This window comes from Spea bombifrons, chromosome 4, assembly GCF_027358695.1.
Source record: "Spea bombifrons isolate aSpeBom1 chromosome 4, aSpeBom1.2.pri, whole genome shotgun sequence".
Taxonomy (NCBI): domain Eukaryota; kingdom Metazoa; phylum Chordata; class Amphibia; order Anura; family Pelobatidae; genus Spea; species Spea bombifrons.
In genome coordinates, this window is record NC_071090.1 from 85,239,934 (window position 1) to 85,264,790 (window position 24,857).

Below are 24,857 nucleotides of genomic sequence, written 5' to 3' on the forward strand. Positions count from 1 at the left end.
GTTATGAATAACTCCTACGTAGATCTAATGATTATACTACCAACGTGTAGCTCTGCTACATACTTACCTGATGCCACTTCATGCCACAAGTGAGGACAATGCATAGCATGCCAGCACACGCACAGTAAAAAACAATGCACAATCATGGCCAATGGGATTTAATGAATTTTTTAAAATTATTTTATCTTAAGGGTTAATGTTTGTAATTATGGTAACAAATGAAGCTCCTTGAGTAGCCATTTCAAATAACTTGGCTATATCTTTCAACATACCTTATGGGCATATCAATATATCACTATATCAACATTGATCTTTCATATTAAACATTTACAAACATAACATATATGATATACATGCTAAAAATACTTTATTCTGGTTAACATGGTAGGCATTTATAAGTGAAGGAAAGCAGTGTTCTTTGTATACCTGACGGCCCTCTTGAATGTGTCTCGGCAAACTTCTCACAAACTGCAGTCAAGAACTCATTGACTTGTTTGAGGGACAAGGAGTTGTGGAGAGTCTCCAGTGGGTAAATTGTGGGGACCATTGAACACCCTTCAAATCCTGTAAAAAACAAACAAAACTTATGAACAATCATATAATACACACAAACACAAATAGGGATCAACACTTAGAATCTGGAAAGTAATCCCTACAATTAAGCCACAGAAGTGCCACAATGAACTATTTCACGATTCAGGCAGAGAAAACAAAGCAAGTTACCCCTCTCTTTGGTAGATTTCTTAGAGGCATGCACGCTAGCAGACATACCGTGGCAATAAATGGCTATTCAGGGAACCAGAAGGTTTTTTCAATAGCTTCCATATACCTGTACAGGGCATCAGCAGCTAGTTTGTATGTTTCCCCCAACACCAGAAACACAACGATCTGAACATAAACCAGCATCTTAAGGAGTAGATCATATTCACTTACTACGGACACACAACCATTTAGCTGAATATTGGTAAAAGTACACACTTACGCACAACAGGATACTTGAGGGCTAACAATTTTTCAAACATACCCTTATAAAATGCATTGCACAAAAAAGTTTGAGAACCACAATAGTAGGCAGTGATGTATCCTGACCTAGGCTTAGAAGACCCAGCAGTCCCCCTGGTAAAAAAAAACAAAAACAAAAAAAAACAAAACGAAACAGAACAACGTGGGACAGATGGCCATATGCTATTATATACTGCCATATGCTATTATATCTGTAATCAGTCAAAGAAAACATAAAGGAATACAATCCAACGCAAAACGTAGAAAATACAGAAACGAGATACACTAATAGAAGTATATAGTCTCTGAAAACTGCAGACATGGCAAGGGTTAAAGCTGGTACGTAGTCAGTGAAACATGCACTGTATATGTTTATTTGTTCTACAAACTAGAGAGAAAAACAAACGAGTTCCCTAAGTGTAACACTTTATACTGCTCCCCCATGTGCTTTGCAATGAAATACATAGCACCATAGATTACATCATCAAACACATGCTGATGACATCATTGCTTGGAATGTAAAGCTCCACTGGGCAGGATTACCTTTCCCAAAGTATTTGTACACCAATCAAGGTGTCTGAAGACCACTGTGTTTATAACGACTGCACCTATAGTACCTCACACTTTACTACACTGTAAACTGCAAAGAACTACATCTCCTAGACCTTAACAAAAATATAGATATCCATACATACATCATATATGATACCATAAACTACACTAATGGCCTCGTGAACAGGGTCAGCTGTGTATGGAGTTCCGTTCAGAAAATCTTAAACTTTTTCAAAACATGGAAAATGCAGTTAAAGTTACAAACCCTAAAGTACGTTTTTGTAAGTTTACCAACTCTAAGGTAACTGAAGCTCTTTTCTGTAAACAAGATTCCAAAACGCGTGGTGGTCCGATTCGTAAGTCTTTATGACTTTTCTCTTAAACATAAAAAATAAACCTTAAACTACAATAAAAAAATCCCAATTTTAGTTGAGAATTCAAAAAAGTAGAGGTGCGCATGCACGTGGGCAGCAATAGTCCTGTTTTTAGAATACAAAATTGCATTACCCTGTATCATCTTACGAATCCAGAATTAAGGGCTTCTAGACGGTTACACGACTAATCTATGTCCATAACTGTTTTTATTCTTAAAACGTTTATATTAAGATGATTTTTAAATTACACCAGATTAAGGACGCACCTTAATCGTTACAAACGACATCGTATTATGTCTGAATCCAGCGAGAAAATGAAGAAGTGTTTTATACTCTCATAGACAAAATGGATTCATCTAAAGGAATGTTGCAAACTAGTATTAAAATACCAAATTATAGTGAAAACAAATCACTGGAATGGATATGTTCCATAACAGAATACTACATATTACGCAAGTCACAAAAATGATTAGTGGTGACTCCAGGTGGCTCCTCATCCAGTCATGGATCCAGTCAAGCAGTAACTTCCTGACTTAAAAGCAAGTACAGGCATACCCCGCTTCAAGGACATCCACTTTTAGAACACATTAGTGAGTACGGACATCGTTACCAGGAAAATGGTGCTGCAACGTACGTGAAAACGTATGTGAAAACGGACACATAACAGCATGGCGGCAGCACATCTGTTTACCTTTCAAGCGTCTTGTCTCCTTTGAGCATTTAGTGACGACTGCCGCGCAGAACACGCACCGATGACTGAAAAAATGTGGTGCTTCACTACAAGTACCTTTTTTTTTTGTCTTCACTTAATACTACATCACACATTTTCAGCAGTTAACAAGGCATGAAGCAATATTACATTTTACCGCTCTAAGCATTATCAGGGCATTATCAGGGCTAAATCACTGCAAGTGCACCGGGATAAGGCCAGGTTCCACTCTGCAAGCTGGAGCTATACCTTATGATCCCAAGCTGAGGGACTGGATGTGACAGTGCCCAAAATAAGTCACATTTGGGGGATTTAAATGGCCGAACATCCATTTGGGAATCCTCCTTACACTGATGGAGACCACTGGCTATCCTAGCAAGTTTCCCTGCTGCTGATCACAGTGTGATCGGTCACAGAGAGATGCTGCAAGTGCTGTGCCACAAAAGCAGCGCGGAAAGAGGAAGAAGTTTCTACCTCTTAGAAAGAAACAATACTGATAATAAAAAAGATGAAAAAATACGTAAAATGTTTAAAAAAATAAAGTGAAAAGACACAGAAAAACATTCTAAAATATAAAAACCATCTAAAAAAATGTACCCTCTATTTGTAGTCCTTCACTACAAAAGCTGTAAAAATAAATCACCTGTACTTATCCCTTTCCTTCCCAAAAATTTGACAAAACAATGCATTGTGGGGTATTGCCATACCCAGGGCATGTCGCTGAACACAGACTGAGTTTTCTTTTACCTGCAGTTGCACGTATTATGTGCAAGAAATTCAAAGCAACGTTGCAATGTATGTGTAAATACTGCAAAAAAAAAAACAAACCTAAAAAGTTACCACAAATGAGGTGATGAAATGACTGCCCAAAATGTAAATTGACATTTTCACGTGCTGCAGTTGCCTGACACCAGTATCCCCTTAATTGGAAGACAAAAGCTTTAATGTGTTAAAGACTGCTTGAAAAACATACAAAAACAGATAAAATAGCCTACACTGCTTGCAAACGTTGTTTACAAAAACAGCAACCAGACAGAAGCTCTCAAGATGCAGAATTAGCATTCAAACAGCTGTACGAGACTAAATGCAACGCCAAAATGCACAGCAGCTCAGCGGATTACATGAAAGGAAAACGGGGACAATGGGGGCAGGTTAATGGCCAGACAGACATTCATATGCCGATCTCGGAACTCTGGGATCTCAAGGCAATTTCACATTCCATAAAAGCAGTATAACTGTCTCGGCCACCACAGCAGAAGGCGCAGCTGCAAGCGTGCAGTACCGTAGAGGCACTCCATATCGTCCTGGCCCGAGATCAGCCAGTTCTTGAAGAGACGGAGGTGATAGTAGCATTGGTGCAGGTGGTGGGCCATAGCCCCATCCAGATAGACGTTCCGAGACTCGGGGTACTCTGAGGAAAAGCGGCGCAGCAGCTGGGTGACCTCTTGGTCTTCCAGGCACTCTAAAGAAAAACGATCCATAACAAGCAACAAGGAAAAAGAGAAGCGTGAGGATGACAAAATGCAGAGGGGGAGAAGAAAGAAAAAAGTGACAAGGGATCATGAAAATGCAGAAAAGCCCAGAGCAGTGAACCTTGCAATTCATGCTAAAAAAAGGAAAATAAAGACAAACAATAAATAACGCTACTGAAAATAAATATTTCATTCATTATTTATGGATCGCCATGTAATAAACACTGCTCAATCCAAGGGTTTCGAAGTTCACCTCAAAGCAAAACTGCTGGATTCTAGAACATTTCACATTTAAGGAGAAAAACAAAACAAAACAGCTTGCAGACAATTAGAGGCTATTTGAATAAGTAAACCCTTCCAAACTTCATGGATTGTGAACAGCACCTTACCATCCAGTAACACGGGAAACCAATTACTCTTTAATATAATTTTAAAAAGTTTGTTTTTTATATAATTAGCTAAAACATTAGAAGGAAATAAAATCGATGCACTATGCTTTTCATACACATACCACATTATCTACTTAACCCAGGCATTAAAACGCTACTGACACATATATAGCAGGTTTTTAAGGTGATATTCAGCGCACAGCACAGTATTTTCTTCCTCTGACTGTGGTAGTGGACATCCTTTTAATAGTATCATTGCACTTGATGACTGGACATATACCAAGTTACAATAGTTTGACATTTTTGTGGGTTCAGATAAAACGAAATGTAACAATTTTTCCCGAGTTAACTGGAAACGTCCTTGTCTTACCACAAGGTATAAATCACAGATTCTATTTGCTGTTTTTTTAAAAAAAAGATTACGTCTGGGGGGGGGGGAAATAATGATACAAAACAATGGTGAGATCACAAGAGATCTTAGGCCACATTTATCAGTATAAACATCAAACAATTCTGGTCCAATTAGATAAAGCAAAGCTAGCAGTAAGCAACAGATTGTTTGTGGTGAGTGCTCCAGACTTGGCACTTTTGGTTATTTGCTGTCTAGATGCACAATGAGAAGAACCAAATGCATATACTATATTTTACATTTAAACTTTACTAGAACGCTCCTTATTCACAACCAAATATAACAGAAAATGGGACAAAGTATCTGAATATCCCAGCTCCTATATATAAATATCACAACAAATATCATGGTTTGTCAAAGAGATGGCATTCAACGGATTCTAGAAAACTTGGACTGGTTGTCGTCCATCAATTGAATTTTGCCTCCTATATTTCAACGGCAAACAGGTTATCTCTTGTCCTAAAACGAAAGTATTGCTGAACCGGGGTGGGCTTGAGTCAGACTTGGTCCTGTTTGTGAGGAACGGAGATTCATACGCTGCAGGCAACCCCTGCTCAGCCGGTGAACAATTTGACACCAGGGTCTGAACTGACTTGGGCAGCAAGTTCACATCCCTCTGCGGCAAACATACTTCTGATACATATTATGTTATCATATTTTTGGGGGATATTTAATTTAACAATTTAACTATATCAGGATTGGTAATTATGTGCTAGGTGACCCATCCCTGCTGGTACACGAGTCATCAGGGTGAAGTCTCCCGAATCAGCAGGATCAAAATTGCCGACTCCATGTTTACAGATGAAACGAGTGAAAAGGCTTTACATCCTACTTATGATACGGCGTTCTTTGTTAGCAGTGTTAATACCAACCGTGCTGGGAGCTCAGATGATGGCCCCCTGCTGGCTAATCACTGAGGACTGTGACCACATATGTAGTAAATAAGAGTTTTAAAACTTAGCTTTATCAGTATACCCTGAAAGAAATATTGAAAAACAAAAAAATAAACAAAATAAAAAAAAATCCCTATAGTTCCATCGGGCATTTTCAGCCAGAGAGTGAATACAATGAAATGTTTTAATCTCCCATTCCGCATCCATACGTTGTATCTCTTCCAATGAGAGGGAGTTTTTCTTAATCTAATAGTGTAATGATCTGCCTGTTTGTAGAGGTTAGCTTTTCCCTTTGTGGGCGCTGAAAGAAGAATAGAGGTAACTATTTTGTTTTAGTATGCAATATGAAAGTTTTTCAAAATGTTTGAATATTTCTTTTAGCGTATACAAATAAAAGTGATGCTTTAATAATTCATTTACTACATATCTGGTCATCGTAACTGAGCTCAGGATTCAGGATCATTTTGTTCGGGATCTAGCATCACTTTGCTGATAACCGTGATTAGAAATGCAGGCCTGTGTGGTCAGCTGCGGCAAGGATCAAAGTGGGGAAAAACACAGTTTTTCCCATTTAAAAAAATTTACATATTTTTTAAAAAACTGTTTAAATACATTTTTACAAATTTTAAATAAACAGACCTCTGATGTCACAATGACATCATAAGAGGTACTGTCTGGTTACAAGAGAAACTCCTATAAAGCTCCCAAATGGGTCAACAGAAACAAGTGTGAAAAGTTAACATTATAATAATTTAAAAAAGACTAAAAATAGGTGTCCAACCACCACGCAGACACCCCCCCTAAAAATAAAAATATTTAGTAAAAATGGCAAAAAAAAAAAAACTCGCGTCACTAGGGAGACTCCCAGTCAGAAATGAGTTAAAGATGAACGGAAGCCGAGCTCTGTGTCTGATGGTTTCAGGGCCAGTATTAGATTTATTTCCAGCACTGGAGTTATCTTGGTTCTTCTCACCAATCCTCACAATGGTGGCCCAAACCAAACAGCAGCAACCGGCAAACAAACAATAAGGGAAGGAACTATCATGATACGTTTCCCATGATATGCACAAGAGATTAAATCCTTACACTTTGCTTGTTTGAACCGGCAAATACAATGGCTGGGGGTGTATTTAGTGTACAGAACTGTGAAAGTGTAGGATTTGGGAAGTGGCAGATCCGCTTTAACGGATAATATTACCGTATTGGCTCGAATAAAGGCCGCACTTTTTCCCCCCACTTTAAGTCTTTAAAGTGGGGGTGCGGCCTATACTCGGGGTCTAGCGCCCGACACATGCAGTCCCGGGCGCCGGGCAGGCAGCAGGTTTAGGATACAGATCCCCCGCATCGGTGCAGGGGACCCGTATCCTACTCTCTGATATGCTCAGACAGCCTCCCCTGCCAGCACTTTCAATGGGGGGAGTGCCGGCACGGGAGGTTGTCTAAGCGCATCGCGCAGATGTTCACCGGCAATGTGCGTATACAGCCCCCGCTGCCGGCACATCTGCACGATGTGCTTTAACAATCTCCCTTGCCGGGAATTCCCACGAGGGGAGTCCCAGCAAGGGAGATTGTTAAAGGACATCGTGCAGACGTGCCAGCAGCGAGAGGTTGTTAACGCTTGCATCGCCGCAGCCGGTGAACGTCAGCGCGATGTACGCTATCAATCTTCCTTGCCGGCACTTCCCACAGCGGAAGTGCCAGCACCGGAAGTTGAATACGTACTGCGTAGCTGTCCCCCGCCGGCCCTGCAAGACCCCGGGGAGTCTGCACCGGTCAGTCTAGGGGGGGGGACCTCTTGGGGGCAGAGTGGCAGCATATCTCGGGGGGGGCAGAGTGGCAGCATGTCTCGGGGGGGCAGAGTGGCAGCATGTCTCGGGGGGGCAGAGTGGCAGCATGTCTCGGGGGGGCAGAGTGGCAGCATGTCTCGGGGGGGCAGAGTGGCAGCATATCTCGGGGGGGCAGAGTGGCAGCATGTCTCGGGGGGGCAGAGTGGCAGCATGTCTCGGGGGGGCAGAGTGGCAGCATGTCTCGGGGGGGCAGAGTGGCAGCATGTCTCGGGGGGGCAGAGTGGCAGCATGTCTGGGGAGGGCAGAGTGGCAGCATGTCTGGGGAGGGCAGAGTGGCAGCATATGGTGTAGTGCATCTACACCATAACGTCCTTGATTTATTATGTGGTTCCTACTGGAGAATGGGTTTTAGATGTTCCCAATGTGAACACTGTGGCTGCAACAAGGGCTTGCATTTTTTATTGTTAGTTCATAAAGTTGGACAAAACATTGCAATTGCTTAGAAACGTAATTTTCTGTAGATAAGATCACATACATGTAGTATGTACGAGTGACTTTACATTGTAAGAAGAGATGACATATTTACCTTCTTTGAAATGCCAAATAATGTGTCAATCAAAACAGGTCATAAATATACGTCTCAAATAACGTATGCCTTGTCTTGTCTCACAGGCTTCTCCTGTACATTATCAATGACCATCTCTGCTGAGCTTCTGCTCCAAGGAATGCTTGGCTGGCCCGTTTTTTTGCATATTTAAATCATTGAAACTTCTCTAGAGTCCCCTTACTGACTGAACTATGCATCGTGCAGGACCGGCGCAACCGTTCCCCCAGATAAATGAGCCAGGAAACCCCAACTCTCTGGCTAATTCTCTTTTAGTGAATACACCCCCTTGAGCCGATGGCCAGAAGAAAGGATCAGTACCGTAATACAGGCAAAAAAAAAAACCAAACCGTTATTATTCAACTGACTTTACTAAATCCATAGAAATTAAATAATAACACTTCACATTCTGGTTTAATTTACTATCAGATTATCACCAGAGGGTAATATATTTATTACACTGGCCAAAAAAATGTGTCTGCAACACTTACGCCAATTCTTTTTATAGCATTATTACCCATACATGCATCAAGAAGCCGAGAAGCGTCCGTCGGGGATGTGCTGTCGGCCTGCTTGTAAATGTTGGATGACTAAACCACAAAGTACTTATTAATAAGGTTAGAAAACACCCAATTGGTAGTATCTTTGTTAGTGAACACTCCACTCTACATTAAGCATGCAGTAGCAAACACGATCACAGACCAATCCTATACAGACAGACACCGGGACATATACATGAAGTCACGGCACACAGAGGTTCATTCTGAGAAAATGCCACAGCCTTAACTAGGCTTGGATAATAAAAAAATACATAAAAGACAAAACAGAACATATCCAAAGAAACAAAAGCTGAAGATTAGTGAACAGAGGATGGGAAATAATGACTCGGAGACGAATAAAGAGAAGATGAAGGTCTAGGTTAAAACAACACTTACGGTATACATTTAACCTATGCATTGTGGGCCATTAGTATTGAGCTCTCGTGTAAATGAGCATATTTGAAATTTGGCATACCGTAAAGACATTCCAATTTAAATCACATGCAAATGCAAAGGAAAGACTGGATTAGGGGACTATAAAAAATAATCCCATCACCAAACTGTACAGATCACCATAGGTTTTGAAGGAAATACTTTTGTCTATAGAAATTAAGGGAATCTGATGTTCAGAGGTCCCACCGAATGCTCCATTTTTACACCACCAAGAATGTTTTCACAAGAAAAGAAAAAGTCCACAGACGTTAAAACAAAATGTTTAAAGGTGAAAGAGATAAATTATTAAATGTAATAAGTGAAGTACCGTATTTGCTCGATTATAAGACTAGGTTTTTAAAATACCCCTCGTCTTCTAATCAAGGTCGTCTTCTAATCAGACCTCAAAGACTAAAATTTAAGGATGCACCGATATGTCGGTGGACGAAATATATTGGCCGAAAAGACATTATCAGCAAAATGCCAAAATAAATAAATTTTTTAAAACATTGTCCGCTGGGGCCAGGCTGCTTACCGGTGCTTTGGTCACACAGTGTGCGAGCAGCATCTCTTGTACTAGCCAAGAGAACAGGAACCCAGCAGAGTCACGTGAATGCACATCACATGACTCTGATCCCCTCCTTCCTCCCTTGGGGGTGGGACAAGAGAAGTTGTTTGAGAGGAAGCAGCAGGGCCTCTGCAGTAATCTGCTAGTGAGAGATCTGCAGTTCAGGTAAGGGGTGGGGGAGGGTTTCTGAGCAAGTATGTGTTATTAAGGGAATGAATGCGTATTTAAATGTGCGTGAATGAGTGTGTGTGTGTGTGTGTGTGTGATAGCATGGATGTGTAAGGGGGGCTGTAGCATGGCATAGGGAGGCTATAATGCTCAGGTTCCACCATGTACTGGCTGCCTGGGCATGATAGGAGTGTGATTGCTGTTAGCAATTATATACTCCCAGAAATGCCTTTTAACCCCCTATATGCCTGCCCATGATATGCTTTTTAACCCCCTATATGCCAGAATGGCTTTTATTAAATATGAAAAAAAAATTACATGAGTATTTACTATTAAAACTTTTTTCCTATAGGGTAGTCTTATATTCAGGCTTTTTTTCCCTAAATTAATATTCAGATTTTGGGGGGTGGTCTTATAATCGTGCAAATACGGTATTTTACATCATAAGTTGAAAGATGTAGAGGGAGGAAAAAAAATGTATTAGTGTACCTAAAGAGAAAAACATTTGTAAAGTAGTGTCATTAGGCAAGAAATAGTAGTGAACTAATAATGATAATATTGTAAAAAAGCTGTTTGATTTGCTCACTACATTATTATTATTATTTTTCCATAGTAATCAGTATGTTTTGTAATGTGATGAAAATCACTTAAAGTAAGACAATATGTTTTCTTTTTTGGGCTTCAAAAATAGCAACATCGTTAAAAGGCTGCTTTGTCTTTGGATAAATAGCAGAGTATAAATGTTATACTTGCTTTACCTGCGGAGTGGAGCAATAAAACAAATCTAGGGATTGTTCACATTTAGCGAGTTCAGTTTGCAGATCTCAAAGGGTTTTCATATTTTCTCTGCTAGTTCCGGGGTAAGAATGTGACATGCCTTCTACGGCAGGAGGTTGGAAGATGAGCAAGAAAGCACAATACAACAAAGAAGAAGAAAATAAAGAACTCGAAGAAACAAAACGATGGAAAAAGAGGAGAGGTAGGGTCCACATCACGACACCAATATGAACGAGAGTTGGTCGGAATGGTAAAGGAATCAAGAAAGGAGGAAAAGAACGGAACAAAAAAATGGGGTTAATAGTGTGAGGCAACACTTCAAATCAAGGAAGCGAACGTACCATTAGTCGGATGCTTTGCAAACGACACAGAAAATCGTTTTACAGCTGGCATAGACAACAGTTCTGAGGAAATAAAAAAACAAGCATTGGCGTTAGCATCTTGGCTTTGGAAGCTCAAGACAAGCACGTACACAAGCACACCGACAGGGTCCCGAGACGCGCACACACACCGACAGGGTCCCGAGACGCGCACACACACCGACAGGGTCCCGAGACACGCGCGCATGCGCACACACACACACACCGACAGGGTCCCGAGACACACACACACCGACGCACACACACCGACAGGGTCCCGTACACAACAAACCCAACATCAAGCCGCAGCACAGGCCTGCCAAACCTCTCGGTGGAAAGAGCAGGACGTCTTCTAGCACTGCGATGGTCCCAACCAGCGACGGCACTTTAGGCACGTATGGCACACGGGTAGATTGCATTACATTGCGCAGCACTATAGCTTTTGCTCTTCATAACACTCATGACCTATATACATGTGCAACTGTGCCCTTTCTAATATTCTATTACTGACATGTAAAAATACACATATCTGTCTAGATATGTATGTTGTAATTTCTACAAGAAGCACAATCTAGTCAATGGAAAAACATGGCTAAAGTGCCAGGTTGACCCTGCATAACGCATGAAAAAAATCACTAATATTTCTTTACTATACATTATGGAACTCATCTCTTATTGCTGGAATAAACGACAGGTGTTGGGTCTCCATAATACATTGTGAAGCTGTTGAGAAGACAAGCTTTACATTCACCTCAACTTATGCTTTAGTGAAAAAAACCCACTGTGGTATAAAGACGTACGCAAGATTCGGATCTAAAAAGAGAAAGAATACTTTTGCTACTTATCTCCCCCTCCCCATCACACCAAAAGCATTATATCACACGAACCTTGGTGTCGAATGTGAATACATCGGGGTGTATGCACTTATATACTTTCAGCACCACACTGTCCATCGATGGCAGTCTGTTGCCACCCTCCATGGTTCTCCCCTTAAACTAAATACAGCCGTTCTGAGTTAAGGGTACAACACACCAGAACCATCTACTCGCTTTATCATACTTTAGTTCTTGGCTCTGCTAAAAGAATTTCCTAAACAAATTGGGTTTTTGGGACACTCAAGACGTGCTCAAGAATCTATACTGGAACAGCAGCTTTATATACTCTGTAATGTTTGCCGGATAGATTGAGCTGTATCTTAAACTGTTGAATGTATTTATACTATTTTGGTTATTTTAACCGAGGATCAATTTAATAAATTGTATTTTAAGCAAAACTGCATTTCTGGAATATTATAAACTTGAGTAATCAAGTAAGATGTAGGATCTTGATTACAGGTCTGTCCAAATAATGGAGGGTTACTTTACTGGAGGACATTTCTATGGACTCTAAAGACTCGAGAACCACCACCGCTGTATATTAAGGAATTAGTAAACTGAAAAATACTTTTACTAGCCAATATTAATGAAAGACGACTAAATACAAAATGTGAAACCTCCATAAATCTCAGGTCAGAGACATTGCCATCCTGTTAGCTCTGAAACATATCTTGATTCATTGGCTGGCTTTCTAAACTCCCCCGGTGTCTCTTGCTAGCACAGTAGATGCCAGCTGTAGCCAACAAGGAACACAATGGTGCAAAGTTTTGACTCCTGGGAGCCATGTATAATGCTGTTAGACATTCATTCAAGGGAACTCATCTGACTAAGCTTCAAAACACACAAAGTGGGTGGCTATCAAACAAAATTGGCATGCCCCAGAGCCGGGGACATGCTTAGGCCGGGCCAGAGCTATGATGATACTCAACGTACTTAACTTCTCCAGCTTGCGGAATATACACCCTGGCACCCGGAATACACCCCTTCTAGTTACAGATCAGATAATTAATCTATGTACGGAGACAAGTTTTATTTTGGTTAATGAAAGTTATATATCGTCTTATCACTGAATGAGAAACCTTCCTGGTTCAGCCACTGGACTAGTTGACACTTCACATGGTCGCAATGAGACGAGATGGACAGTTATTGTGAAAGTTAAGATTGTCCTCTGTTTGTGAAGCAATTCACGTAAAACCACTGATAAGCGCCATATACAATGGAAGAAACCCAAGACACAAAGTTTTCCCCAGGCTAGAAAGTCATGTGACTTGTGCAAAACTAATGTGCGAGGTTATGGATTCTAAAATCTTGTTATATGGCATTCTGATAAAAATAAATAAATAAAATAATCAACATTTAAAATAATTTGAAAAAGACGCTTCTGATATCCAAAGCTGTATGCTGTTAATCGTTATTGAGGTTGCAAACTACAAATCAGCATGGCACCTTCCAAAAACTAAATTCACTGAAACCCCTGTATTTGTTACAAGATCATATTTCTCAATGTTTTAACCCTTCACCCCAAGAGTGCCTCTTAAGCACTTAAAGGGTCACAGATGTCACCTACACGGCTGTACTTTCCAAATGGATTCCGGCAACGGGACAGTATGTTTTATCAGCAATTCTCCAAAGACGAAACATGTTAGCGGCAGCTCGAACTGTATAAATTAGGACATAGACAGAGATACAGACCTATCAGTTACAAGCACAACTATAGGAAGACAAAGCACTTGCTTGGAGCTATGTGCTTAATGGATCCACTGGCAGCGGAATAGTCACCGCGGCTAATGTGCTACTGAGCGGCATTAATGGATCAAGTCATTCTGGTTTCAAGCAGAAGGAAAATAAATTGTGTAAATGCCACAATCAACCTCTGGAGCAAAAGTTCAGGGAGGAACATAAAATGGAACATACAAAGCATGAACAAAAATATATAGGCAGCGCAGAAGGACTGAAGGTGGGTTTCCTCTGCCTATTTGTACATAGGGGAAATATATCGAACTCTGACAAGTAAACAAACCAACAAGGTCAAAAGCACAAAGAAATATATATATAACATATTTGAAGCCAGAATACATGGAGAAACATTTATTTGGAAGAAACCAATTGGGGGTATAAGGCAAAAAATCACCCAAACAAGGGGTAAATGCCCAAGAATGGTGTTGGAGCCCAGCTCAGTATGGATGATCGCTCGGCTTAAGTGGGTTAACACTGACTCTGAGGGTCCAAAGAAAAGTCCTTTGAGGCTGCCGATGGTACAGGTCCACTAAAAACTCAGAAGTTGGGAGAGCAGCGTGAGTCCAGTAGTGGCGTGACCTACATACCATACAGAGGTGCCCCCCGCCCCCGGAAAAATCCTTTTTTGTACAATTTTTACATATTACAAAAATCTACCCCATTAGTGCAGCAGAAACATATTACCAATAGAGTTATCCCTGTGGCTAATAGCATCTGGTAATGTAATATGATAAAACAGTTGTGCTAGAAGAAGCAAAAAATCATGTTGCCAAAAATAAAAAAGCCCCCCCCATGTCAACGTGCAGAGGTACACTGTACATGGACAGACTGAAAACCTAACATGCAGTTATTTTGGGACTTGTGTACCACTTTCAGCCTCCAGACATCACCGTATTAGCAGCAAGCTCCATTTACCAAACGTCTAGTGAGAACATGTATCACAAGGTTGGGGGAGGCCTTGGATTCATGGCATGCTGCTGTTCCCCTCCTTTCCAAAGACTGAACAGTAAAGGACACCACTGGGCTGGGATACAGAGGGCACGTACCGTCTTTGTAAGTCAGGCTGGCAGCGGCGCTGATTTTTTTGCGATGGCTGCGTGCGTAGTCCTGTAGGTTTGGGGCGCTGGAGGAGCCTCCCAGCACTGTGGTGCTGAACAGCCCAGTGCACTGTGATCCTGGAAAGGCGGGGGGGATCGGGGATTAGTAATCACACAGATCTAGAACATGCCATTAACGACAGATCACCAAGGTTAAAGGTCGACTTCCCTCCTTCTGCAGAAGTTTGGGTTCTTCGCTTTCAAAGTCTGAAATAAGACTGTTACTTGAGGATTTAGCACATGTTAACATGGAACGGTAGCAAGCGGGACACTCCATGAGAAATGGTAATATGGGATGGTTTAGATGGTTCAAGGATGGACCCTTAGCAAGAAGCACCAAGAAAAATGACTGCTCACAGAAGGAAGGCGAAAAGAAAAATACAACGGCATGTAAATGTTTAATGCAATGGAATAATAACTACGTGGTGAGCAAACAGTTTACGATCATGCTGGTTAGTCTCTGACTAAGTAGTACTTTACTCATCTGTCAAACTACTAAAGCTTTATAAGAGACAGCCAGGACTCTCAAATTAGAGAGAAGGCACTTAAGTGCATGGCACCTCGGTGAATCTCCTTCTAGAAGTCTACGCTCCCATCCCCGTATTGCCCCACAAAAGGGTATTAAAGCTTGGAGCAAACAATGCATGTCCTGTTTATGGAACATAAAGCAGACGTATCTTACAGAGCTAGGGCATGGATCTGATTAATGCACAGTCCTGGGTGCCGTCAAGAGTTTCCTAAACTTTACCGTGTTTTATTCCACGCAAAAAGTTGCGTTGCCTCGGAACCTGTCAGTTTGTGTTGCATTTACATGGTTAAACGTTTAAATGAAAGAATAATACATATATATCGAGCGGAAGGAATAAAATAGACTTTCTGGGGTATACGATTACCCTGCGTTATGACTTAAGAGCCACAAATGGCTTAGTTAATAATTCTGTTTTTTATGAAATACTAAAGTTTTCAGTGCGTCTTCTCACAGGACTTTTTCTTTAACATAGCAGGTACGTTTCCAATACAGCTTTCCTTGGCAGCCATATGACGACTGTTTAAATTTGCACGGCAAAAATAGTAAAACAGCCAAACAACCTCTGTTTAACCATCTGGGAAGAAAATTCTATTTATATGGATTTTTTAGATGCCGATTTTGTTCCAATAGAAAGGATTATGTTATATAATGTAACCCATTTCTTTCATGTCATATACCATGGATGCTTGTTTTGCATTGCTTGAGGAACACTGTTTAAAATCTTTTTGTATGTTCGATATATATAATAAGCATATTGGGTATGTGCACACAATGCTAGCTTTTAACGGTAACATCTGCGTGGCTCAGGCTTCAGCAAACCTCTTTTTATATAACATTTAAAGAATGATTAACATAATTGTGTAGTGACTACCTCTTATAACACTTCAACACAGAAAGATGATAAACGTCCCTGACCAAATTATATATATATATATATATATGTTCATGTAGGTGAACATTCCTAGTTTTCTACTGTAATTACGCCGTTTTCCAATAATTACACAAATGGAGTCGCAATACGTTAGAAAAGCACAAGGAGGAACTCACCAACAGAAAGCAATGTGTTTATACCTGAAGCCCTGTTAGAGATAAGCCCCAAAGCATGCTATAAAGCAGGGGCGTAACCAGCTGAAGCAGCGTATGAAGCAATTGGCAGACAATGACAATGTCAGCAGAGAGCGGAGATGACACAAATGATAAGAATATAGATGCAGCCCATGCCATTACATTATCGGAGCCGCCACACCTTCCTTTCTGCCATCCCAAGAAACATTGTCAAGGTTAGGAACTTCCACCAGTATGGACATTGAGGTTTTAGTTAGAGGAAAACAGAAGTGCTCGGCTCCTCCATCTTGATTGAATTACCTCAGGGACAAAAGAACAACCCTGGAGATGTTAAACGCTGGCACATACTCCATTTCTGGGCAGAGAGTTTTGGACAATAACGTGGGCTACATCACAGTTTGCCGACACAAACACAAAGGGCGTAAGAGGAAAGCCATTGCACAAGAATAGAACCGAGACAAAACCATGGCAGATATCCGACGGCCTCAGAGAGACGTCACACAAAGCTTGGGGCGCACGGAAAGCCAGCATTCTCTAAACGTGTGGCAGCATTTTAGAATGAGTGCACATATCCATGGTATTTGCAAAGAAAGAGGCAGAAGACAGATGATGGCAAAGGTGTGTATCCCACATGAACGGGGGTCTGGAAAAGCACATGCAAACAGTATGAAACAGCAGGAGGTCTACACACGCCTGGCTGCTGTGACAGAACATGTTACACGGTAACCAGCCAAAAATAACAGGAACACGGCAAAAGAAAACTAGCATAATGGGATGTGAACATGACAGCACACAACAAACACAAACACATTTATTACAACTAGATTAAGAGCACTGAGGATGCTTTTCTGGTGTGTGAAAATGGTGACTTTCTTCGAGTGTGCTTCACATTATAAGTTATAAAAGTTAAAATGTTTGCAGGGCAGAAGATCTGCCAAAACAATACCCTCTACAGTCTTTAAGTGGTAATGCACGGTCATCAGTGACATTTAACTGTTTAATTACAGCGAACTTGCAGTCTGCCAAATATTCTGGTAGATAGGCCATACTGCATATGGTTTCAGGAATTATATGCAAAGTGCATGTAGGAAAGGTTGTCTATAGCTTTTCATTTAGAGTCCGCTCAGCCAGCCATAGCGGGACAGTAGCCAAGCTAGAAACGGCCAGACCCAGATGCAGCTTGCGGAGCGGGCTAAGCCGGCATTGCCCTTAACACACTGCAGGGGGGGGGTTGGAGTGCGGCAGCCAACTCTGCTTTCAGATCAAGAGAGGAGGAAAAAGCGCAGGTTCCACTCGCTAAACGAGGGATTCCTTCCAATTGCTCCACTATAAATATATGTGAACTGGGAAAACGGCACAGCATGGAGCTGATCAGGTATACACTGAATGAAAGTGTGTGAGATACTGCAAATGTCCATTCCAACTAACCCTAAGGATGGGGGTAACCTAAAAATCAAAGCTTACACATACAAATATGAGAAAATGTCCTGCTTTGTATGAAGAAACACAAATGGAAGTACATTTCAGAACACAGCCTTATATATAAATCAATTGCTGCACTTAAATATAAATACATATTAAAACAGAGATAAATAGCTCACAAAATCAGACAACGTGTTGAACTCCAGGCCTTGAGGGCTGTAAACAAACCAGGAACTGTGCATTTCCTTGCATGGAAACCTGCAACTTACCCAAGAGCAAATATCAGCTTTGGCTTCTATACTCAAAAACCCAACATATTTGTGGCCCTCAAAACCTGGATGTGAACAACATCTATAAAAAGTTTTTATTAAACAAAGTCTGCATCAGAACACATGTATTTCACCATATATTCCAAGCCTGACATTTTCATTATAGGCGCAAGTAGGTGATGCCACATCAAACGTACCTAAACCACTTTGCTTCATGTCGGACGGTTGTCTGGCATAAGACGTAAAGAGACGGTAACCCCCAGATTTAGAAGAGGTTTCAGATAGAACCTGGAAAAGACAATTAATTCATTATGACAATGTAGCTTTCTCTCAAATTTTTTTGAGGGTTTCACCTTACTCTATAGAGATACATGCCATTGATATAAGCCTCCATTATCTATACCAACCTAAACACCACAAAATGCAACATAATGGAACCACTAAAGACATCAAGATAATTTTTTATAAGGCACATATATTTTGACAATTTTATAAAAGAATATCCTGAATAACATAACAGAAATACAATACAGTTTGGTTTTAATTATAATGGAACATCTTATTATCCAACCAGACATGCCACTGTGGTCTTCATGACCTCCCATGTGCCTTAAAGAACGCTTGGGAAACATCACAGTGGTGTTGGGGGCATCAATGGACAAAACTGGTACCAGCTACAATGAGGATTTTTGATAGTCCACCCAAGCAACAAGTCTTTATAATATTATTGGAATCATTATTTGATTCTGACAAACCTCTCTACATGTATAATAAACTTAGATTTAAGATTAGATTGTCTCAATTGCCAAAGCACTCAACATGGTCTTGATGGTAAGCTTGTCTTTTTGCAGATAATACAAAGGGCCTGTAACAGGGTGGGCCTTCTGGATGGTACAAAACAAACGCAAATTGATTAAAGTAAATTAGAAGAATGGTTGAGAGTGTTGCAGCTGCAGTTTAATATTAATAAATGGAAAATAATGCACTTGTGATGAAAAAAATCCCAAGACAGAATATAGCATTGGGGACATTGTTCTGTCATCGACAACAGAAGAAATGGAAGAGAGGGACTTATGAGTTATTATTTCCGATGACTTAAAGGTAAATCGACAAGGCAATAAAGTGTCAGAAAAAACAAGCAGGGTGCCGAGTTGTAGAGCATAGTGAGAAGACCCCATCCCCAGAAGGATATTAACACATTTCACAAAGGAAAGCTACAAAAATGGTGAATATTTTTATTAAAAATATCTGGAAAGACTAGGGGGGTCTCAATATGTAAAGCTTGAAGGAAAGATGAGATGAGGAAGATGTAATAGAAACATTTAAATGCTTAAAGGGATTTAACGGATTACAGAAGGGAAGTTTATTTCAATAGAGGGAAAATGTTACAACAAGAGGTCATAGTCAAAGATTCAGAGGTTTAGATTCAATGTACTTACCACCAATGGGGTGGTAAGTAAATGGAACAGCCTCCCATCAGAAGTTGTAGAGGATAATACAGTGAGGGAATGTAAATCCTTGTCTTTAGGATACGCATAAATCTATCCTAAATCTGAGACAAGGAAGGACTGCTTATGTTCTGAGCCCACATCAGACAAAATGGGCAGAATGATTCTTATCTGCTCTCAAACTCTATGTTTCTATGTTTGCCGACATCAAAAGCATAACAAGTCCAGGATGGGATTTTGCTTGACATGAAAGTTCTAATGTTCTTCAAGACCTTTTCTTCCTCGTTTACATCTCACCTTTATCATTTTGTTAAGCAACCTGCATTTCTATAGTTTAATTCTGCAGTATTTTAACTGTACAGCACAGAAGAAAATCACCTTCACATAGTCTCATTAACTGGCACTATCGAGCATCGTAGAGGGCACGTATGGCAAACTGAATGGTTAGTAAGTACTCTTGTTTGCAGGTGCAATGCATGGCTATAATCCAACAATGTAATGTTTTATTATAACTGCACATAAACAAAAAAAACCTTGAATTCTACAACCACTCCATTCTTAGTCTGCTATAAAACTGCAGCTAAAGCAGAAAGGGATGAAGAATCCATGGTCATCGTGCTTAGAGAAAAATGAATGGCCTGACCCAAATGTCAAGCAAAGGGTGGAAAGAGACAAACCTTAGAGCGAACGGTAAAAAAATTGACTTCCTTGTTAGCACTACAAAATTAAAACCCGAACCTAATGCAAGCTAAATTCTAATGTTAAGAATGCGTGTTCTTGACAAACCTGTTGCCAACCCCATTTATGTACCCGACATTAAAAGCTTGTCTGCATTTCTTGAAAAAAATATGTTTTTGGGAGAAAAGGATTTCTTTCTGAAGGTTCCTTCAAACAACAATCTTACTGTAAGAAGAGGTGAACAACAAATACGAAGGTTATAAAGATCTTTGTAATCTTGCAGCACTGCCTTTACTAATAAAGAAATGCTTATATACATTCTTTCAGATGTTACCAAAGATGCAAGTAAATATTACACTTTGGGTTTTCTACATACACACACACACACACACATATACACACACACACCCATATAAACCTTGCTTTTGTGGATCTCGATAAATGTCCCTAGAGTGACAATCACTTTTTTGAACAGTTCAACAGGATAAAACGGGCAAATGCCCTCACTATGGAATGCTAACAGATAGGAAGGAAGGAGACGATAGTGTCCTGGTCCACATAAAAATAAAGTAAAATGAATGCTAAAACGAAACAAAGAACTTATAATTGTCTGTGAATTCAACCAAGAGTGCTAACATCATGATTACTCTAGTAATATAAATATTTAGTATGTCTTTAGTTTTGATAAGCCAAGGTAAAATCCGACTCTGGATAAAACAAACGTATCAAGTTGTTCATTGTGGCTTCAATTTGAAAATATGGACCAGTCCACTATGCCTAATCTTTCCTTATCAATTCTGATAACACACTGGTGCCACAGGAATGCAGAAGAGTAGACACTTTGACATCTAGTCACTAAAGGGAGACGTCACTATACATTATGAAGGCTCATCCCCAATAAGCTTTGGCTTCTTCATATAGTTAAATCGGAGAGACTTCTCCCAAGTCTCCTCACCCATTAAGCTGTAGATTATGAAAGGCCAGCTCAACCCTTCTAGCTGGAGGAACCTGCCAGTGTGGATCATTCATAATGGATAGTGATGTTGGGGAGCCGACTTCAAACCCTCCTCTCAGGTCTCCCTTCAGTGAATAGACCCCTTTGTGTAACAACGTGGTTTGGGAGGTTCAAGACTCCTTATACTGGTCTGTCTTGCTTATAATGGCAGAATTCTGATACCGCAAAGCATACAATAGAATGTTTCTAGTACAGGGATGTTAAGGAGATTTACATAGCTTTTGTTGAAGCACAAGCAAAGGGTATGGACCAATAATGTTCTTTAGACTTAAAGGGATTATTTAGCAAATACTAATGGACAATTACTTCATAAATTGCACATGTTGTTCCTATCAAAGATGGATAATCAATACAAATAATAGAATAATACAGGCAACAAATAATACATTTCGGGAATTGGTGTGACCTTGGATGACGATTCAAAATCTGCTGGCTCCCAAGTGATAAAGACATTGCAGATGCCCCAAAACAATCAAGAAACTGTGAAAGTCCTCACCCGACTGTGTTCACCAATCCAGTAGGTTTGGCCACACTGTAAACCCAGACGAGTAGTATGTTACTGATAGAATACATATAAGGAGTTTATCTAGCAAACTAAAACCTTACACGAAGGCACAGAGATGCACAGAAAGACACAAGCTGAAAGCAGGTAGCAAACAAGCACGGGATACTCTGCGACAGTGGCGGGCTGGAAAAAGGAAAGCACGGATATATATATATATATATGCAGGAGTCCAGAGAGGTCAAAATATACCTTGCATGCATACAAAATATAGGGAAGACTTGATAACACTGATGGCCGGAGGCATGTAGCAAGGATCTACATTATAATCATCAGAGTGGAGAATTGGTTTAAAGTCAATAAAATTGGGGCTGGCAGTACTTTGCTGCCTGAGGGAGCCTACACTTTTTGGTTCCTAATGTCTTCAAGGCTTAATAGCGCAGGTTACAGAGTTTGTAGTACTGTCTGACCACAGAAGCTAAAGCACAGCTGGTTGTAACAGAGACAAGGATGGTAAGAGCTGCAGGAAAGAGCTAGAGCACAGATGCCGAGTATAAATATTAATGTGGTGCTCAGAGTCCATTACCTGAAACGTGACGTGTCTGTTGCGGCTGATCTGTTTGAACGTCCAAACATACTTTAGTATCAGAACCTTGTAATGCCACAGCTGTACAAAACTGTAACCTATACCTTCATTTTTCCATAACACAAGACTTCATCTTCTATTAAAGGTAATGAGACTTTACATAATACCTAAAGAATTTATACAAGCCCTTTCTATGGAGCACATATGAGTTTTTATAACTACGTATTACTACGTTCAAGACATGTTTGTTTTCCAACCTATGCCGATACCCCCAGAAAGGTCATCAATGCTCTTCTAATGTAAGAGTCCAGAAACTAAAAAGGAGATGGAAAATATGGGAAAGAAGGTGGGAAAGGTTGGATGGCCAGTGGGGAACTAGATGTAAAAAAGAAGACACCTGTCGCCAAGATGCCAGGTTAGAGATGGACATGGCTCTGGACTGCAGAGTGATGGAACATGGGGAGTGATGGGATTCTCCCGATCTTCTCCTCCGACGCCCTCTATTGGACATGAACTCCAAACTCCCTGTGTTTTTGGTATTCATCACCTGTAATTAAATCCGTGGACAGGAACATTTCAGCCCACTCATACCTGACTAAAGAAATATGATGAAAATATTTTTCCCATTGCTGTAGGATTAACAACTATACTGGGGAAACAAACAAAACTATGGGGAACAAATATGGAAATTCATTGACCGGTATAGAAGTAACCAAACATACAAATATACCCTTTAGGTTAAGGTCTAAATGTTTTCTTGACTTTTTATTTACCCATTTCCAGTCTACTGAAACCTACATTGTACAAACAGAATGCACTAGCATCGACTAAAGCTACTTTGAGAAACAAGAGCCGGATATGAATTATTTCTACCGCTAGTAAACTAAACATTTTATAAAGTACATTTATGGCTCATCACAGGCAGTATATGTACAGTGACACAACATACACAATGAATGCTTATAGTCCAGTAGGAGTGATTAAATACACAGACAATGGTCATGTTCCAATGAGCATTGCCTGTCAAAGCCCCACAAGATATTCGGATTTGGTGGCTTCATACATAAGTGGAAACCGCCAGGCCAAAGCATGCCCTGTTCCCAAACATTAATAAACACTCTACACAAATTCACAAATTAGTAGCTTATTTAACAAACAAGGTGTGACAAATTCCCAGAAGTGTGCGAGGGTTTGTATTTATATATACATTATACAGTGCCTTGGAAAATATTCACCCCTCCTTGGCATGTTTCCTATTTTATTGCATTACAACCTGGAATTAAAATGGATTTTATTTAGATTTCATGCTATGGACATACACAAAATAGTCCAAATTGGTGAAGTGAAAGGAAGAAAATAACGTATTTTTTTTAAAACAATCTAAAAAATGGAAAAGTTGTGCGTAAGTATGTTTTCATCACCTTTGCTATGAAGCCCCTACATAAGATCTGGTGCAACCAATTACCTTCAGATGTCACATAATTCGTTAAATAAAGTCCACCTGTGTGCAATCTAAGTGTCACATGATCTGTCACATGATCTCAGTATATATACATCTGTTCTAAAAGGCCCCGAGTCTGCAACACCACTGAGCAAGAGGCACCGCCATGCAAGCGGCACCATCAAGACCAAGGAGCTCTCCAAACAGGTCAGGAACAAAGTTGTGGAGAAGTACAGATGAGGGTGGGGTTATAAAAATTTCCAAAACTTTGAACATCACACAGAGTACCGTTAAATCCATTATTTAGGACTGGAAAGAATATGGCACCAAGGCAAAGCTGCCAAAGAGGGCCACCCACCAAAACTCACTGCCAGACAAGGAGGGCATTAATCAGAGAGGCAACAAAGAGACCAAAGAACTCTGAAGGAGCTGCAAAGCTCCACAGTGGAGATTGAAGTATCACTTTAGGCCGTACACTCCACAGAGCTGGGCTTTACAGAAGAACGTCCAGAAGTAAGCCATTGCCTAAGAAAAAAAATAAGCACTCTTCACAAAAAGGCATGTGGGAGCCTCCCAAAACATATGTCAGAAGGTACTCTGGTCAGATGAGACAAAAATTTAGCCTTTTGGCCATCAAGGAAAACACTATGTCTGGCGCAAACCCAACATCTCATCACTCTGAGAACACCATCCCCAGAGTAAAGCATGGTGGTGGCAGCATCATGCTGGGGGGATGTTTTTCATCAGGAGGGACTGGGAAACTGCTCAATGTTGAAGGAATGATGGATGGAGCTAAATACAGGGAAATTCTTGAGGGAAACCTGTTTCAGTCCTCCAGAGATTTGAGACTAGATGGAGGTTCACCTTCAAGCAGGACCATGGCCCATTTGAGAATCTGTGGTATGGCTTAAAGATTGCTGTACACCAGCGAAACCCGTCCAACCTGAAGGAGCTGCAGCAGTTTGTCTTAAAGAATGGGCAAAAATCCCAGTGGCTAGATGTGCCAAGCTTATAGAGATGTACCCCAAAAGCTGTAAAAGGTGGCTCTACAAAGTATTGACTTGGGGAGGGGGGGGGCTCAAATTCAAGTTTTTATCCTATTTCTTGTTTGTTTCACAATAAAAACATTTAGCATCTATAAAGTGGGAGACACGTCGTG

At 40.5% G+C, this 24,857-nt stretch overlaps 1 protein-coding gene across 12 annotated transcripts in view; it reads right to left on the reverse strand.

Annotated features, from left to right (window-relative positions):
- PPIP5K1 (diphosphoinositol pentakisphosphate kinase 1) overlaps positions 1-24,857 on the reverse strand; it is a 61,699-nt gene that overhangs the window by 2,023 nt on the left and 34,819 nt on the right. For 3 of the 12 annotated variants that reach the window (XM_053462006.1, XM_053462004.1, XM_053462005.1), the window contains 5 exons: positions 18,226-18,316; positions 14,693-14,821; positions 11,017-11,079; positions 3,920-4,099; positions 427-564 (listed from right to left, as the gene is read on the reverse strand). In XM_053462006.1, the coding sequence (XP_053317981.1) occupies positions 427-564; positions 3,920-4,099; positions 11,017-11,079; positions 14,693-14,821; positions 18,226-18,316 (601 nt within the window). The remainder of the gene's footprint in view (positions 1-426; positions 565-3,919; positions 4,100-11,016; positions 11,080-14,692; positions 14,822-18,225; positions 18,317-24,857) is intronic. The other 9 variants (XM_053462011.1, XM_053462009.1, XM_053462013.1 and 6 more) reach the window with 6 other exon arrangements.